The 18,273-nt window shown below is 45.9% G+C and overlaps 1 protein-coding gene across 1 annotated transcript; it reads right to left on the bottom strand.

Annotated features, from left to right (window-relative positions):
- Positions 1–1,187: 1,187 nt before the first annotated feature.
- Positions 1,188–11,879, bottom strand: PPM1K (protein phosphatase, Mg2+/Mn2+ dependent 1K). The gene is made up of 6 exons (XM_062493882.1): positions 11,440–11,879; positions 10,793–10,893; positions 3,468–3,633; positions 2,816–2,960; positions 1,879–2,013; positions 1,188–1,425 (listed from the first exon to the last, which is right to left on the bottom strand). The coding sequence occupies exons 1-6, from the start codon at positions 11,877–11,879 to the stop codon at positions 1,294–1,296; spliced, it is 1,119 nt and encodes a 372-aa protein (XP_062349866.1). The 3' UTR covers positions 1,188–1,293.
- Positions 11,880–18,273: the final 6,394 nt, after the last annotated feature.

The raw sequence follows: 18,273 nt of genomic DNA, 5'->3' as shown, positions 1-18,273 counted from the left end.
TCTGAACGAGGCACACTGGGACAAATCTTCGCCTGTGCCAGCCTGTCACCTGCAGTCCATGTCCTGGTAGTGATGTGATCTGGATCAGAGATATGGTCCCCGGATGCCTCACTGAATACAGATTCCCCTCCAAGAAGTGAAGTGGAAACACTTTCTTTAAGTATAAAACTCCTTTTTGGTATCTGAATATCTGACAACTACTAGAAGCAAAACCCAAAACTCAGAAAAATTACCTTACATTATTATAATGCCCTCTCCTTTCTCTAGCTTGTTTGGGGCATTTTACACCTCCTTGTGTACCATGGAGAGACATGAGAGATCACAACTGACTCAGACACCTTCAGCAGAGGGCAGGAAAATCCTCATGCATGTATTAAGAAATAAACTGTCTTACACATCAGATCTTGAAGAGTAAACTCTTTGAAATTAGCTTATTTTCTTTATTAAAAAAAAAGAATAAATTCAAGTTGATGAGTGTCTCTGGATATCAAAACTGTGCGTCTTTTTCCCTCCTCTGTGCTTCTGTCAGGCACTGACAGCAAAGAGAAGACAGTGCAAGGGGCTGCTGCATGGTTCACAGAGACTGCACAGGCTTTGGACCCAATGGAGAAAGGTTCCCATCTGTCCAACAGCACATGGCTCCAGCCTGGTCTGTCTCCTTGGAGCTAGAGGATCACAGATGATGGCAGTGGGAGCATAAAGCAGCACTGTCTCAGGAACTTATACAGCTACACCAAATGCCACTGGCATCAGAACCTAAACATTCTGAAACTTCTCCTTTATTTTTCACCCACTTCTCCTGGAGCACAGGGGAGTTTCGGGCGGCTGCAGCAGGAAAGACAACAAACCCTCTTTCTATCTACCTAAGAACATTGTGCGTTTGTTCCCCTGTGTTTTACCGGACAAGGAAGCCAGCATGCGGCTCAGGCACTTACAGCTGCCAGGGAACTGAGGGTCCTGGGGAATACAGGTAGGCATGAAATGACTGTGCACCCCCTCCAGCCTCAGGTGAAAGCCCAGAACCTCATCTGTGTGAACAAAGTGATGTGTGGAGCTGCTGGGGCTACAAACCCAGGGCACTGCCCCGCTGCCACCGGGGATAACAGGGGCAGCAAGACACGGTCAGCCGTAAGCAACACGGGCACTACGCACCAAGGGAGCAGTGGCACCTTCTAACACTGGGAACAGAAGAGATGGACAAGACATTGAGTCAGCCTAGGAACAGATGGAGGTGTTCTCCTGTAGCACGCTGTGGCCAGGTGATGGCAGGAAAGGTTGGCTGTGGCATTGTCTTCACGCCCACCTCCCACTGGAAGCGAAGCTGCGGCTGAAGGAGAAGGTGATCTCCCCGTTCTTGTACTTGCCCCAAGCTCCAAATGGCACTATGACAACTGTGCTGTTGTCTTCAGAGCCAAACTGCACAGCCTGAGAGAAGAAACAAAGTGGCAGCATCAGCGCCTGGCTTGGAAAGGGTCTGGCTTCACCTGGGACAGCACGCCCTGAGGCCAGGGACTCACTTGCCCCTTTGTGGCCTTGATGCTCCATTCCGGTATGCCCCAGTGTTTCCCATAGGATATGCCACCATCCAAACCACAGTCAGAAACTGGCCATTTCTGTCTAAGACAAAGACATTTTCAGCACAGGCATAAGCTGCAGTTACAGTCCCACGCAGTTCAGTGGACTGTGAGCTAAGCAAGCTAAGCGATGTGATGCCAAGGATATGGCGAGAGCCAGGGTAAGGAAAAGGCTGACCAGCAGGACTGGTGAATGTCTCAGCCAATTGAATGTGTGGTGTTGTGTAAATAAAAAACTGTGGTTTTTTTCAACCAAACCAGCCCAACCAGGAGCCCTTGGTGGCCAAAGCAGCGCTGGCATTACCTGCTCAGTGACCACGAGGGCAGCCTCAGCAGGGTCGTGGCACTGGCTGATGAAGTTGCAGATCTCCTGGCTGTTCACTATGAAGTTGATGCCGTCGGTGGTCAGCACCAGGAAGCTGTCGTCTGCATGGTGCAGCTGCAAGAGGCATACAGGGGTGAGTGCTGCAAGGCAAGGGAACTGCCCCCATGTTTCTACATTCTTGCAAAGCACTTCTTCTTTTTTCTGGGGGTGCTGTGTGCTCTCCTGAAAATATTTCCCTGAAGCTGAGGATTTCAAGGAAGGCATGATAGCACATCATCTCTCTAAACCCCTAGTGGGTGGCACTTTATTAGCACCAAAACAATTCTTGGGGCCCTGGGAGGTGTACTGGGGAAAAGCAACAGAATGCAAATTGACAGGAGAACTTCCTGCCAAAGTGGAGGCCAAATACCTTCTGGATGTTTGTTTTCTGGATAACTACAAAGCTATGGTAAGATACATGCAGCTGTCCTTTCCTCCTCCCCCTCTCAACTCGGCAAACCTCTACATATCCTACTTTTTTGAGAGTAGCCCATCCATATCCCACCCAGTTCTCAGTGATGGTTTTATACAAGCATTAACCTCAAAATTATCCATTTGACCACAGGACCCAAACAGACTAACACCTGTAATGCATATATAATGTGTCATCTTTCTTCCCTCATAATTTACTTGACTGTGAGAAGTGAGATTTAGAAGTTGATCTGGTTGGATTTAGTACCAGATTCTTTTCTATCCTGTTAGTGTTAATCTGAAACAACTTAGTGAGAGTTGCTTTCTGGTTACTTCAGTAAAAAACAATGCGTGGCCATCAGGCTTCACCTGGGCTCGTGTCGTGTGGGTACCACCACAGCATCAAGTACCTATGAAGCCCCTTAGTCCAAGTGTTGCTGTCCCTGTAAACCAGACCCTCTTTTACCTGAACCCTTTTTGTTTCTGGTTGGGCTATCACACCACTGTTTTTAAGATCCAAATCTCCTATGCTCCGTGTCATTGCAAGTCTACCGTTCACATGAGGCTGTCCCAAACTGTTCCAGGAAACGAAGCCACCACACTTCTTAATCCTGTCCAGAGGCACAAAAGAAAAAGTGAATGGGTTACTGCTTCACACCATTACACCCATCTCTATCCTCTATTTCTGTCACTAGCTAGAATGAGGAATGATGGATGAAGAGCCTAAGCTGGGAGGCTGAGGGTTGGCTTTAGCTGTTTGAAGGGCTCCATGGAGCCCTTGGTGGGCTGAGTCTTGGTGGGAATCACAGTGCATTTCCTCAGGTTCTAACTTGGTTCTAACCTTTGGACTAGTCTGAACCATGTGGTCATAGCTCTGTTCTGAATCTTAGTGATGCTGATCTTACTGCTGAGACAGTTAATGCTCATGGAGGCCTTTCCACTTCCCCGGTCCTCTGAACGGGACCCAGTGCATTATCTGGAGCTTAGTGACAGTTCAGAGTGGTCTCAGGGGTCTATATTCAGCTCTGCTTTCTTCCTGGCCCAACCCAGCAGCAGAGCACAAGCCCATCCTTACTGAGGCTGTGCTCTGGGAAGCCACATCACCAGCCAGCAGGTACCTTTCCTTCTCCTCCTTTCTCTCTGGAGTGTGGTCAGTGGTGAGTTTCATGGCCTTTCCCTTCCGGCACAGCAGAGCTCGACTGTCTCCCACACTCGCCACAACCAGCTCAATTCCATCCCGGAGCAGAGCCACTGTTGCAGTGGTCCCAGAGTTCAGCAGAGTTGCTACAAATGTCATTACAGAGAGAGGTTTTAGCACTGCCTCAGAGAGTGGAGCCATTCGTAACAGCAACAGTTTCAATTGGTAAAACGAAGACAACTTGCTCTCTACCTAATCAGCAAGTAACTGCTTTTAAGTCTAAAATATATTTACAGGTTAAAAAAAAAAAAAAAGAAAAAAAATCAAACATGCATGCATGTAGGAAATGTAGGAATGGGGGAAGAGAGGGGAGGTGGGGGGGAACGATTAAGTGTTTTTGTGCAACAACATGGCTCCATGCAAACAGGGCAAGTGGGATAAAAGCAGTACAAGGTACAGTGACTTCCTTTCACTTTGTAGCAGTTTTTCAGCCCCGTAAGTTCACCTAGAGTTACAGGGTTATTGTACTTATCCCTGGGCACAGTGACTGCACAAGTAGGTCACCATAAAGGTGATGGATCTTTCTTTCTGTTAGGTGGTGAAGCAGGCAATTATACAGTCATATATAATTATAGTTACAGTAATTGTAATTCCATATAGATCACCAGAGGGAAAGCAGTAGATCAGCCTGTGGCATCCTCCTATTGCTGTCAGAGCTGTTACACTCCCCCTGTGCTTCCCCCAGAGCACTCAGCCAACAGGTTTCATGGCTTTTTCCAGGAAGGAACGCAGTTCCCTCCACACCCTGTCAGCTGGCTGGAGGTCCCAGTGCAAAGGTGAAGCTGGATTCTGGGATTCAGCCTTGCCCTGTGCCTGCAAACTGGTGCAGGTGGCAGTGGCTGTCGGAGCAGCCTGCCTGGGGTACGGCTGGGATCGCCTGACAGGGGTTCACTGTGAGTGCCCAGAGAGCAAAGCAGAGCCCTGGGGCTGCCCTCCTTCCCTCCCTCCTTTCCAAGGGAGTGAGCTGAGTTGGCTGGCTGCACTCAGGGACCCTCCTGAATTCACTCATGCAAGTAGATTTAAGGGCTTCTCACTTCAATTGCTACAATGGTCTGGAGGAAAAAAACAACAAAAGAATCAAACTCTTGAAAAAGAGAAATGCAAGTGCCTATTTCAAGAAAAAGATTTGTAGTATCCTCTGCAGTGAAGAAAATGCCAGAAAAACTGCTCAGCTTTCCTTGTTTTCTTCGTTTTTTGAAAGGGCAAGTCCCACTTTACAGTTACAATCTTCTCTTCCTGCAAATTCTGCAGAGGTAACCAAGCACGAGGTGCCTGGAAAGCTCCTGCTGACTTGAGCTATTACACCAAAATGTCTGGACAGGACCAGCTACTGGAACACATTTGCATTTACAGCCAATGCAAACCCCCTTGAAAGGTCCTCTGTAGGTCACCTGCATTCTGGGCTTTTCCAGTTCTTCCAGTTTTTTTCAAAGCAAGCCAATTCGGGATGAGTTTTGGGCTTGCTTAGGAATGTGACTCCCCAGTTACATTCTTGTTTTCATGTCACTAACAGTTAACATGTCACTGTCCTTCCACCACTGATTCTGCAGAGATCAGCTGCAGCTATATGTGCTCCTATCTCTGGCCCTGAAAACCTGACCACAGGGACGTGGGACAGATTTGAGACAGGACTTTGTGTTTGATCCCAAGGAATGCCAGGCATCCCCAAATCTGACTAGCTGCCAACAGATAGCAACAGAAATGCAAGAGCTGTGAGGTCTTGGCAGCCTCCTTCCCAAACTCTGTGAGGTCTCAGCACCCTGTAAGTCAAACAGGGCTGGGTATAAACTGATGTCACCAAGCCCTGGAAGATGCATCGAGCCTTGTTGTGCAGCAAAAGCAGCGAGTCCATGAACCAAAAAAAAAGCCCAAACAAACCCTCACAAACCAGCGTTAACTAAGCTGATGTTATTATTTAAAACAGGTATTATTACTGCAGAGAGGACTGGGTTTGGCTGAACCAGAAGGTCAGGAGTGCCCATCAGCCACAGTGGCCATGGTCACACCTCAAGGCTGTGCCAGGGCCATGCAGGCTGGGACACTGGAAACTGGATGTGGCAGCTTCCAAATATCCAGGTGGGCACTGACATCCTGATTCTCATCTCAGGCAAGGACTAGCCCAGTGCAGGGTCACTTTGAGGCACATTATGAAAATAAGATATTAAAAAGTACCAGTGCAATTAGAAATTTTAGTAGAACAGTAAAATACCTGTTTTAGCCAACAGTTAGAACAAGTGAAATAGAACAAACTATGTAAAACTACCATTTTATTTTACAGAAGATATATTTTATTTAGACATTAAAATTAATGCAGAACTGCTGCTACTTTCCCATTTCATTCTGTGGTTTTAGAACTATGCTGGGAAACATACAAAAAAGTTAAATCATAGTCTTCAATTCACAGAAGACTGGAAACATTTGGAATTCAGGTGAATCTGCACCTTTTGAGTAAACTCCCAAAGAAAAGAGCTGCTATCACAAAATCAAGGGCTGGTACTGAAGAACAAGATATTGTCCAGAATTATGGTAATAGACATAGTGACTTGAACTTTATATGTTTATTAGTTAAATAGCACTCCTACAAAAAAACACATGCGGCTCAAAATCTTTTCCTTGGATCCAGTTCATGCTCCGGGTAGGGAGGCAAGAACATGCATGGAGCCAGATATAGCATTATGTGATTCCTAGCACAGCTCAAAACCACAGGAATGATGATAGGATAACATTTCTAATGCTTTTCTACAACTGCTGCTAGTTTAACACAAAATACGTTGCATCAGCGCGTGTATTGGTTTTAACAATTAAAGATTTTATTTTGTTTTCCTAACAATATCACTATAAAACTAAGATCTTTCAATAGGTTCTTAACACTCACTGGACAACTTCTACTGCAAGTCATCTCAACTAATGTGACAAAGAGGATGTGGAAACCTTCCAGTAGTCCAGGCTAGGAACCGCCGGACTCCTTCACCTGGGACAAAATTAAGCAGATCCCTCTTTCCACTGAAGCCCAGCTTAAAGTGTCCAGGGCCTCCAGTTCTAGAGCTGCTGACCAGGTACAGTGTCTGCCACAAATAACACGCACACAGAGGCAAATAGGAAATTCACCCAGGGACTTTGTTCAAACAAAGTAAACCTGCAACACTGGAGATGCAAGAATAAGGGCTGCAGAACAGGGGATGAAGTCAGTCACTCTTGGGTCTGCCTGCACTGCCCTGTGCAGGTCATGTAGGAAGCTCCTGCATCTTTGGCCTTGGTAAATCAGCCTTGGAATTTCTGGACAATTGCCACTGTTCTCGCCTTCTTGCTAAAACTGTGTGACAAAACCAGTTTAAATTCAGCCCAAATAAAATCTCAATTTTGTTTCCCTGTGGAAATAAGTAACTAACCAACAGATCAAGTGAAGAATTTTATCAGTGCTAGAAGGCTAGCTGTCTCATATATGGCAAGAGTGGCCACTCTGAAGAATGTCTGCTCCCTCAAGGTAATTACACCAATATGGGGAGTTCAAACCAGTGCCAAATGAAATGGGGCCATCTCAAAGCCACTGAATAGAAGTGTATTAATTGTTCTGACTAATGGAAAAATTGACAAAATAAACATCCCTTTAATATTGTATCTTCTAAATTGATTAGGTAATAATCAGGGCCCTTGGATAAAAATGCTGCCTCTACAATGATGATCAAGTTATGAAATATTCAACTACAATTTCTGCAGCTCTCCCTTCTCCTCAGTGTTGCAGGTTGACATATTTAAAGAAATAAATTTTTTTTGAATTGTAACTTTAAAAAAAAACAACAAAACATTCATTACTTTAAAAATGTAATTACTCTTAAATAACTTATGCAGTTTGTCAGCATATTCAAGAATAAGAACCCTTTCAAACATGGGTAGACAAGTTAACCTGGCTATGCTTTAATAAGATGGCTATTCCAGAAGTGAGAGGCCAATTTGTTTAGAGTTGGATGCACTGAATGTGGAAGCTGATGGACAAACTCCCTCTTGTTTTCTCTGGTTTACAGTGAACAGAAGCAATAACAATACCTGGTAGGCCTCCAGTGGGCCAGGAGAGGGTTTGTCTCACACTTCTCCAGGGAAATGCTCAAATTTCCTCAAACACAGAATTTAATTACTTATTTCCATCCTTGCTGAGCAAAGTTTTCAGCCTTTAGATTTCAGTTTTTATGGCTGGTAAAAAATAGAAGAAAATTCTGCCCATCTCTGGCAGTTGTCCTGTGGATAATGCCATTTGTTGGATGTGAGCTTCCTTTATGTTCTACACCTAAATTTAGCAATTATTTGAAAGTGACTGGCTATATTTAAATGCATGGAAGGGGATGAAAAAGCATTTTTGAAGATGCATCAACCACCAAGCTTCAGGGCTTAGACAATAGCTCTAAACTGTTAATGATTACACAGGATTTAGGCAGAGCACAGATTACCCCAGACCTGCCTACAGCAAGTTTCTTATGGTTTTGTGTGAAACAACAGATATAGGTCACTGTCACTCCAATAGCACTGGTGAACTGCATGCCAGACACAGCAGCAGTACCTGGAACACACACATAAACAAATTTTATTATTGAAAGCTCACAGGAACTACCATGCTCTGTATTTTCCATCTCTAATTTCAAATACTGTATCACTGTTAGGTGACCTACAGAAGGCCATGCCCTTGAAGGCGTCTCCAACAAGGTATGTCTCTAGTCCTGTTAAGTTTGTGCCTTACGTAAGGTTTTACCCATTAAATAGTACTATAAACAATGCCTCAAACATGTCATTTGGGCTACAGAGATTTGTCCCAGGGCTTAGTTTCCCTCAAACACCCAGGTACAATATTTAAAGCTGGTTGTGTGTATTAGTAAAGACCTGGACATCCTGAATGTACAGTTTTTTTTTTGGCAGACACAGTGAAGGGAGATGACCCTGGAAGGGTCATCTGCTGGAACAAGTCAAAGCTATTATTTTGCACCTCATCAGCTATGGCCAGGTTTCAAAGGAGGTCAGAATTGGGGAGCATCCAGTGTAACCCAGATACACCAAGTTACACAATCAACCACCATCTTCAAGATACTCTAGCAACTGTCTTGGCTGTCACATCCAGAATAGCCACACTTAATCAGAAATGTTGCTGGCAAACTCAATCAGTTTGGAAGTAGGCTTCTAACCAAGATACATGCCAAGCACTGAAATTTTATGTAACTTTCATAACATCAGCAACAAAAATATCCACACAAAGCAGTCAACACAGTATTATTTTAACAACAGATATGCAAGAAGTTTAATCTGTTCAGAAATCCAAATTTGACTTTGCACTCTGTTACTCCATTCTTTGCCTTAGAGCTTGATTTTCAGCCAAGAACAATGGGCTCCCTTAGATCCCTCAGGCTCCTGCAAGAGCTTGCAGGTGGCTCAGCCAACCTGAGAAACACTGAGTACCTGCCAGAGCGTGGCCCCTGTGGTCGTCTGGCAACTATTTTACCCTCTATTTTGCTTTTATAACAAAGGGGGCTTGTGCAGTATCCTAGTAACCACTGCAGACGTTTTCTGGCATTAAGCAGCAGCAGTTAGTTAAATGATTTTAGAAAAAAATCCTATAAGCATCCCTAAAATGTTCTACTTGCTGAACAGTCTGTTCGTCAAATACTGTTGTTATTCAATTCTGTCTCACCTACGAAGTGTTATGACTGGAAACAGTTTTCAGGAAAACAGAATAATACATCTGCTCTGACATAGAAGTCACTACAATGAGCCAAACCAGGAGTTTTCTTACTCACAGAGGGACAGGGAAGGGGACAATTAAATCTGAAAATGAAATGGTCTGATACAAGGAAGCACACAAACTAGTACTGAAATGCTGTCTTGGATTTGGGTTGAAAACATATTTGGTAAGAAAACATACTTGCAAAAAGGCTCTGGGACAAAAAGCACATCTGCTCTACTGATGTGTCTCTCATGAGCTCAGCTAAAATCCAGCCTGTAGGTCAAAGTAACTGTGGTCTTTTTTACCACATGAACTACAATGGGAAAATGACCTTTATGGATTCAATCATCCTTTTTCAAAGGCTGCATTTCAGGACTTATTTTTTTTTTCCTGATCCCTGGTGCAGGCTAAGGTAAGAGGCAGTGCCTCAACAGTGAGGCTGCCTGACCTGCATTTAAGCCTGCCTAAAATCATCTAGCACTTAAAGTGAAAAAAACACTCCATTACTTGCTGATTGTATTCAGCCACTGCTTCAGAAATGCAGCTTGAGAATACAGTATCACTTCAGTCCCTACAGGACTTCTTGGTTTCCAGTCTTTCTTGGAGAGAAGACTTTTACAGTTTCTGTTCCTCTGTTGTGGGTTGGGGTTTTTGTCTGTTTTTTTTTTTTTTTTCTTTTAATTGGGTTTGCTTGGGGTGTTCTTCTTAAGACTAGCTAAACCGACTCTCAGAATTGTATCTCATAGCTGAGAAAGATTCTGTCAGAGGAGCTATCTCCCTTTCTAAGCTACTCTCTATCAGCTCTGCTTGCTGCAGCTGGAACTTCAGATGTACTTAGTCTTTAGACACACACACAAGAACTTCATTAACAGCCAGGATTAAATGGGAGTCTAAAAGGGCTGGTGTCAGCTTTACCACAGCCTTACCACAGCCAAACTTGTTTTCCTCTTCACTGCTTTTTTCCCTTTCCCACTCAGCTACTCCTGTGATTCTGTTTGTGCAGAAGCAATATTGATTGCATTAATTTTGGCTTACGTTCCTCCTCAGGTGCAGCAGCCAAGTTAGGAAGGGGAACTTTGACACTGTTGCTTTTAATCCACAGGAGTAACAGCTTTAAAACAAACAAATAAACATATAAAAACACCAATCCCCCCACCCCTAAAAAAGAAGTGAAATAAAAAACACCCCTCTCCACATTTCTTACCAGTAAAATTATAGTTCCTGTAAATCTAAATCACTCTTTGCTACCTTGACAAACATAAGCCTTTTCAGAATCATATTAAGAGAAATTAATTGATGACTATGCTAACATTCAGATTCATAACTCTTCCAGTAAATTTGACAAGAGACTTACAGTAGTTATTTCATTTTTAGGAGGTAAAGCATAATTGTTTTATTTGCACTAAGTGACCAGAGCAAAATCCTGTGCTAAGTAAAATTGTTTTCAAGTGCTTTTCTGGACATTTGACTGCAAAACTACTGAGCAAATAAGACAAACTTTATTCTCCACACCTATATGAGTAGAATATTTTTTTACCTACCATCAGCAGAGAGATTAGCATGCCTTTCATATGCTTTGTCTATTTCTAGAAAAGCTTTACTCAGAACATTTTCCAAGTTCTCCTCCTCAGCAAGAAATTCCCTGGAAGCAAGCAAGCAAAGAAAGAAATTAAAATTGTTTCCAAGAAATATACCTCCTGATCAATCCCTTTCACAGTCTTATCTCTCCCCTGCACCCACTGAATGACGCTGGACTTGAGTGAAAAGGTAATGTGATTTTGCTAACTACGTGCACTAAAAGCATAATCCTGTAATTTTGCAAATATCCAAGTTCTTTATCCAGCATCCAGGGATGTGATGGATACAGAAAAGTGTAAGCAAACCATAGGTCAGTGATCACAGAGACCCTGTGTGAAAACAGTCAGTCCACACTCTCCCTGTGTTCCGAGACATTTCCTGGACAGGGGACACAATCGTGCTTTCCTCTCCTGTGTTTTTGGGCTTGCCCAATGGGGCAGGCACCCCACAGAGTAAGTAATTCATAGCATGTCTGTTCCATCCAGCGCTCCTGCTGTCCCATAGGGACATAACCTGGGAGGATTAGCTACAATGCACAAGCCATTGATTCCCTTAGGAGGGAATCTCGGCTGTAATTTATTTGACGTGCGTTGCCCCGATGAGCACTTACTTAATATATTTTTCCATGTATGTGTCACAGAAGTCTGCAGCTGCTGCCCCGCCGTGCCCATCGTACACTGCGAAGTACAGGACATCCTCTGTCAGCTGAGCGTAATCGAACCGGTCCTCGTTTTCCTTTCGCTTCCCGATGTGGCTGGCGCAGCCCACCTTGCTCAGGCTCACCTTTGGGATCGGCTTCCCGTACTTGATGCTGGGTGGGAGGAGAATGGGCTCATCGATGCGGTTGTCCCAGATGCCGAAGGTGTCCCATGTGGTCGGCCGCCCGCTCCCTTCGGGGTCGAAGCGGGAGGCGCGGCGCTCGCAGGTGGAGATGGAGCAGGCGGCTGCAGGGCGCTTCTCGTCCTGCAGGAAGCGGGACGTGAGCGCGGCTCGCCTTCTCACTTGGAACCCCCCATTCCGTACCAAGGTAATTAGAGTAGCTGTGGACATAACTTGTCTTCGCAGAGATTCGTGGGGGAATAAAAGACCAGGAGCAGAAGACGCGCAGCTGCTGGAATGTCTTGGAGAACAAAGGGAAAACCGATCAGGAAACAAGAAGCGCGGGAAAGGGAATTTTCAGTTGCATCATTCAGGAAACGATGTCACCCTGAGAGCCCGCTACTCATGCGGAGCACAGCGCTCCCCGGAAGCCACTGCAGCGGGGTCTGCGTGACTCACCGGGAAACTATCCCACATCCAGCCCCAGCCCTGCGCACGGAGCCGGGGAGGCACTTCTGCTGGCCCGCGGTAGAATCACATCCCGACTTTTCAAAGCTTGAACGGCTTGAGATGGAACAAATAGGAGTGATGATAATGCAAAAATATGAATATGTGAAAATGCGAGGTAAGGTTGTGAAAACGAGCTTATCACGCATGCTCTGCAAACATCAGCTGTGGTATCTGCGCTGTGATTCCCAGGGGGAAAGGGAGGAGAAATAGATTTGCTTAGATTTTAATTTTTTTTTTATCTGCACAAGATATTTGGTTCTGTCACATTTATGGAGGTCATGAACAATACTTTTTAACACAGAGCTGTGAAGCTTTGCACATCTCTTCTCCAGTCCAGATAAATTCAAACACACCACTTGGCTCTGTACAGACAAAAATTTGCTGATGATGACTCGCCTAGCATGCGGAAAAGTGTAGAAAGATTGGATTATTTGACTTTTTGTAAAGTAACACCCAACTTGACCCAAATCCTAGGATGCAGTTTGTAATAATTACATGTTGTTGCACTAGAATAATTTGAACTGCACCACACAGATCCCTGTAACTAACCACACTAAAACAGAAGCCCAATGAGGGATTTCTAATCCAATTGCTCAAAGTTTGCTAAGGGCAAAATTATGCCTGAGAAGTATTTATGACACAACAAAAGATCTAAAAATACCCAGGCTTATGGTGAATGAAGAAAAAAAAAAAAAACTTAAAAAAATGACAGAAGGGTGATGTGATGTAATTGAACAGCAAAGAGCAACACCCCAGTGACACTTTAATTCTGGGCTGGAGTGCCTTGCTGTTGTCCTTTGCCCAAGCCAATCACAACTGCACGTCTAAATCTGAAATATTTGTTAAACTATGTCTTTAAGTTGCTAGATAAAAATCTGTGTACTAACAAAAAAAATTGCAATCACAGGTAATTTAGTAAAGGGATCCTTTAGCAGAAAATGGCAGTGACAGAGCTTTTGGGAGGCCTTCAACAAACATGTTGTTTCCAGCTCAAAGCGTATGGCTTCAGATGCTGTGGGTTTACCTTTCATGCAATTCTTAGGTTGCATGAAAAGAGGAAAGGTTTCTTTACTTAGCACTTAGAGGTTTACTGTTGACTTCATAAAAGGCTGAATGTTCTGGAAATCATTGTTTTGCACCAGCTGAATATGGAACTACATGAAATCTTAAGATGTTCCATTTTACTGCACGGTGATAGCAATGTCACACCCTTATTTTAGCGTACTTACAGGTATTTAAAACCTGTTTTACTTCCTAGAGCTGCTTTTTCTTTCCTGCTATCTTTGACTCGTAACAACAGCAGGTTCGCTTCCTTCTGTGAAACACAGCACGACCAGACTGAAAGCCTGCCAATTAGCAAAACCCACGCTCGCTTTCACTTCTGTCAGCTTGAGAAGAGAACATGAAATTCTTGCTATATTTAGACTACCCAGTATCCACAGCATGAATCAGAGGATCAATCCAAACTCATGAGCTAATTAATGCATTTGTTCCCTATCAAATTCAACTCTCACCAGGCAAGTAAAAATCGTGACAATAGTTTTGCCTTTCAATTGTCTCTGCAAGTCAGGAGTAGGAACCTGCTCTTTAGTTTGTTATGTAAACAGGTCTGGGGACACAACAGCCTGTTCTTTCCCAGCTGATATGTCTGCAAACAGTGGGCAGACCCATCTGGGCAAAACAAGACCGAGATAATGAAAAGGGGGGCACTGGTGTTAGAGACAAAGTCCAAGATGGACAGTTCTAGACGGAAATCTGCCTTGAGGTGCTCCACCTGATTCTGCTCGTCTGTACGCATTTTCCTGGAGAGAAACAGCTCCTACGGACAGGCAGGGATACACAGCACTTAAAGCAGGATGAGGTGATTAAAACCGTAGTTTTACAGGCTGGCTGCTGCACGGCAGATGGAAATTTTCCAGGCTGCCAGAAGAAAAGGGGAAGAAAAGGAAACCCGGAAGAAAGCGAAGGCATGCCTGCTGCCCCAGGGGATCCGACGTATGTAAAAAGGAATGTACAATTCCAAGTGCACTTGCTTCGTGTGCCTTCCCAACCCCGCGGGGTGTGGGCAGGACCGTACGGTTCTGAGTGTTAAGCTCGCCCTAAAGCAGGTGCGTTGTTTTTTATTTGTTGTTGTTTGTTTGTGATTTTTTTTTTAATCCGTTACAATCTTGTCTCGCCTCCCTGTCTGAACAGCAAACTGCGCACGGACAGCAGCAATTTGAAGACGTCACTGCTGCAGTTTGCTCATCACGAATTGGCACAGGCCGCGTTTATTCCGTGCCTATCAAAGCTGCGTTGTCCGCCGGCAGCCCCTGCCGAGCCCCTGGGCCGTGCCCAGCCCCGCTCCGCGATGTGCCAGCCCCGCTCCCTGACATTCCCGGCCCTGCCGCGGCTCTTCCCGCCCAGCAGCCGCTGCTGAAGGAGGAGGGAGAGCGGAGAGAGCGGAAGGGGCAACAGGAGGAGACGCTTGCGAGCGCTGTCCCCCGCCCCCTGTCCGGAGCCCTTACCTCCTCCCGGCCCCTGTCTCGGCCCCTGCCCCAGTGGTGCGGCCCTTACCTCCTCCCGTGCCCGGCGGCGGCAGCGTCCCAGCGGTGCGAGCGCGGCGCTCCCCGGCCGAGGCTGCAGCGCGGCCCCGCCGCCCGGCCCGGCCCGCCCCGCCCCGGTCCCGCCCGCCGAACCCGCCCCGGCCAATGGGCCCCGCTCGGTGCCGGCCGAGCCTCCCCCGCCCCGCCCGGCCCCTCACACGGGCCTGAGGCCGGGCCAGGGGCAGGGAGGCAGGGATGGCTGCGGCCGTGGTGACCCCGCGCAGCCTTCGGTGTCGTGGAATCACTTAGGTTGGAAAAGACCGCAGAGATAGATCATCGACTACAACCACGTCCGGCCTTTCCTTAAATACATCCAGCGAGGGTGACTCCATCACCTCCCTGGGCAGCCCATTCCAATGTCTAATCCCCTCTGATTTCACAGAATCACGGAATTTACCGAGTTGAAGCGACCTACAAGGACTATCGAATCCATCTCCTGGCCCTGCACAGGTCCAGCCTAACCCTCCCCTGGCGCAGCTTTAGGCCGTGCCCTCTCTCGTCCTGGCGCTGTTCCCCTGGGAGAAGGGCCCGATCCCCACCTGGCTCCAGCTCCTTGCAGGCCTGAATTCGGCAGGTGGAAGCCCGAGGGCCAGGACAGCCAGGCTTTGCCTGCAGCTGCTGTCCACGGGCTGCCCAAGAGGCCTCTGGAAGCAGCAGTTGCCCTTATGGACTTGAAATCCAAAAGATTTAAAGCATAATTGTGTGTGCTCCTGACATGACCCTTGTCCAGTCAGGACTTTAAAGGGATCATTTGCTCCACGCTGTGCTACTGCCACTCTCTGACCTTTGATGCAATTTGGCAAATCAGATGGCTCTGATTACGAAAATCTTTGAAACACGCCGTCCGTTCCACTTCGTGCTGCCTACTGGAGACCAGAGTACTCGAAAACAGACACCTGAGAGAAAAATGAGAGCCAACACAATTTCCACAGGAGCTTAAAGAGGTCACTGTCAAGTTTTTCCTATACATTTATGAGGTAAAGAAGCTTTTGTTTGGTCAGAATGAGGTTTTTGGTTGCTGCAAAACCCAGCTACTTCTGGCCAGAAAAGCAGCAACAAAACCTCTCAGACCTCTCACTGTACAGTTCTACATGTAGAAGAAAGATTTAGATGAGCATGGCAGCACATACCAAATTGTTCTGGCTTCCAGATGTGTGGAGTCCCACTCAGCATTTAGAACGGAATTTGATCCTGTGAGTCTTTTGGGGATAGCAACAGTTTCATCTATCACTGCAGGTTGTTCTCTGGTTCCCAGTTGTCCTCAGTGAGACAGGAAAAACAAAGCCCTCCTGCCAGCTCTCCTGGCATTGGGCAGAGAGCAGCAGACCTGAGCACAAAGAATTCATACAGCAGTGTATCCAAGCTAGCACAGTGAATTACTGAGAACAAAACCAGCATATTACCTGTAAAACAGGCATTGCTATTTACAGAGCAGCAGCAGTGGGGTCTTCCCAGAAGTGTTGGGGTCCTACACGATATGGAGTTGCGGGTGCTGGGAGACAATTTCTGCCCCATTGAGTTGGCAGTGAAAGGCCAGCATGGAAATGACAAACATTTCATGTTGATCCCTTATGTGCAGTAGAACTGTTCTTATCTTTACAAGGCTTTGGAAGGCAAGTGGGAGGCATCTGGAGAGGCAACAGGAAAAAATGAGGCAGTGAGCATAAGAATAGCTTTGTGAGAAGGCAGAAGGCTTGAAGGCAAGGCCAGGGCACAACGGCAAGAACATGCAGAGGAACAGGTCAGGGTATAGGGCAGGCAGGATGTTGCAATGCAGCATTTGGTACTTTGAGGGGCTTCTGGTAGCACTTGGAGGACAGGAGGCAAACAAAAATTCAGGAACAGGAAAGGCAGGAGCTTGTAACATGCAACATTTGGTTTTGTGACTGCAAGCAGTTAATTTGGATTTTCCCCTCATAATTTTTTCCCCTAAAGGATGAGTTAAGTTTTCTAGATTCCAGCTCTCCTAACAAGGAATTTCTGCTCCTGCAAGGTTGTCTCTTTCTCTCTTCTGTCTTACTGCCTCTGTTCTTGCTGCTTCGTCATGTTCCTGATCTTTCCCTCCATTGCCTCTATTCTACTTCATTTTTCATTCCTTTGCATCAATGATGTGCACTTATTTTTCTGTGATTATTTCTGTCCTGCTGCCTCTTTCCTTTTTCACTCATCTTTCTTTCTTGCTTGCTTCCATCTTCAAATTCTAAACCCTTAATCTGGGACTGTCTTGTGTGACTGGAAAACAAACCAGACTCCTGGGTGCATGGGCAGGTTGGCTGTATATGTACTCAGCATTGTAACTGAACACACAGCAGCTGGAATTCTTGGGTGGGGGGAGAAGAAATGTCCACTGTTATCTCCATGTATCAGATCTTAGACCAAGTTATAAATGCAGGGCAAGCTGATTCTGAACCCCATGCTGCTCTCACCAGCACATGATGTTAAACGTTGGAGAATTTACTTTTACACGGTGTTTTCTATCCTGATAAGTGAAGAATTTTTCCTTATGGTACACTCCTGGCTAATTATCTGTCTGTACAATCTGGGTCTGCTAACAGGTCAGAAGAGACCAGAAAACATCCTGTGATCCTGTGGCCGTGGTGAAGTGGCCAGTATTTAAACACCAACTTTCATAACTGACAACAGCTGTAATTTCTCACAGCACCTTTCAAAGGCAGCCCTTCAAAATCAGGTGAGCTACTGTGGGAAAGGCCACCCCTGCAATGGCCATTTGGCTGCCTGTGCTCATGGACAGCTCTGGATAGTCCAGCTCTCTGTGTGGACATTGGTGATGAGAAAAATGCGGCAGGAAAGCTTACTGGGGACTTCTTTTCCTTAGATCGGGAGTCAAGTTTAAGTTCAGGCCCTGGCCTTAGCTATGCTGTAGGTGTACCCATGCCTGGCTTTGTACCCCACTGATCCTATGCTTCCCTGGCTGATGGATCCTCTGTCCTGACCTCCAACCTGGCTTGTCTCTACAGTCAGGCTTGTTGGTCCCTGGACTGCAGCTGACCCCTGTTGCTGTCCCCAGCTGGCCTGGCTCTCCTTCATGTGCCATGGAGCTGTCAGGGAGGTCCCTGCCTGCCTCACCATCTTCCTTATCCCAGCCCTGGTGGAACCATGCTTCTCCTTGCTGACAAGGGCTGCACACACTCCTCAGGGTGTGGGTGAAAAGCAGCTTTCTTCTTCCAGGGAAATGAGCTTTTTGGCACTCTTGCCAGGTATTGCCCTTGCATAAATAATCACAATGTTAACACTGAAACATGACTAAGCAAGCTAATAGGCATTCTGTTTAGAAACAAGTAATAAAAAATATTGGTTTTGACACTGCTCAAATGATGTGCAACACTTAATTCTCAAGCTCATGCTCTATACTTTTATGGGTGATGTGACAAACCTTCTGTGCTCAGACTTTGGGACATGGTAATCTTGTTTCCTTTGGTTATCTTACTCAGTAAGTTTCTACTTCATTTGGGACTCATGTTGTACACAGACACAGAAGGTGTTCTGAAACAGGAGGGCTGTGGTGTAAG

Source organism: Cinclus cinclus, chromosome 5 (genome assembly GCF_963662255.1).
Source record: "Cinclus cinclus chromosome 5, bCinCin1.1, whole genome shotgun sequence".
Classification (NCBI taxonomy): Eukaryota; Metazoa; Chordata; class Aves; order Passeriformes; family Cinclidae; genus Cinclus; species Cinclus cinclus.
Note: the sequence above shows the minus strand (reverse complement) of the source record. Positions and strands in the feature narration are given on the sequence as shown.

Excerpts from the sequence above, each read along its gene's own strand:
- PPM1K (XM_062493882.1), bottom strand. The coding sequence starts at position 11,879 with ATGTCCACAGCTACTCTAATTACCTTGGTACGGAATGGGGGGTTCCAA. Across the intron at positions 10,894-11,439 it reads TACATGGAAAAATATATTAA|GGAATTTCTTGCTGAGGAGG; the intron begins GTAAGTGCTCAT and ends GCTTGCTTCCAG. Across the intron at positions 3,634-10,792 it reads TGCTAATCTCTCTGCTGATG|CAACTCTGCTGAACTCTGGG; the intron begins GTAGGTAAAAAA and ends TGACATTTGTAG.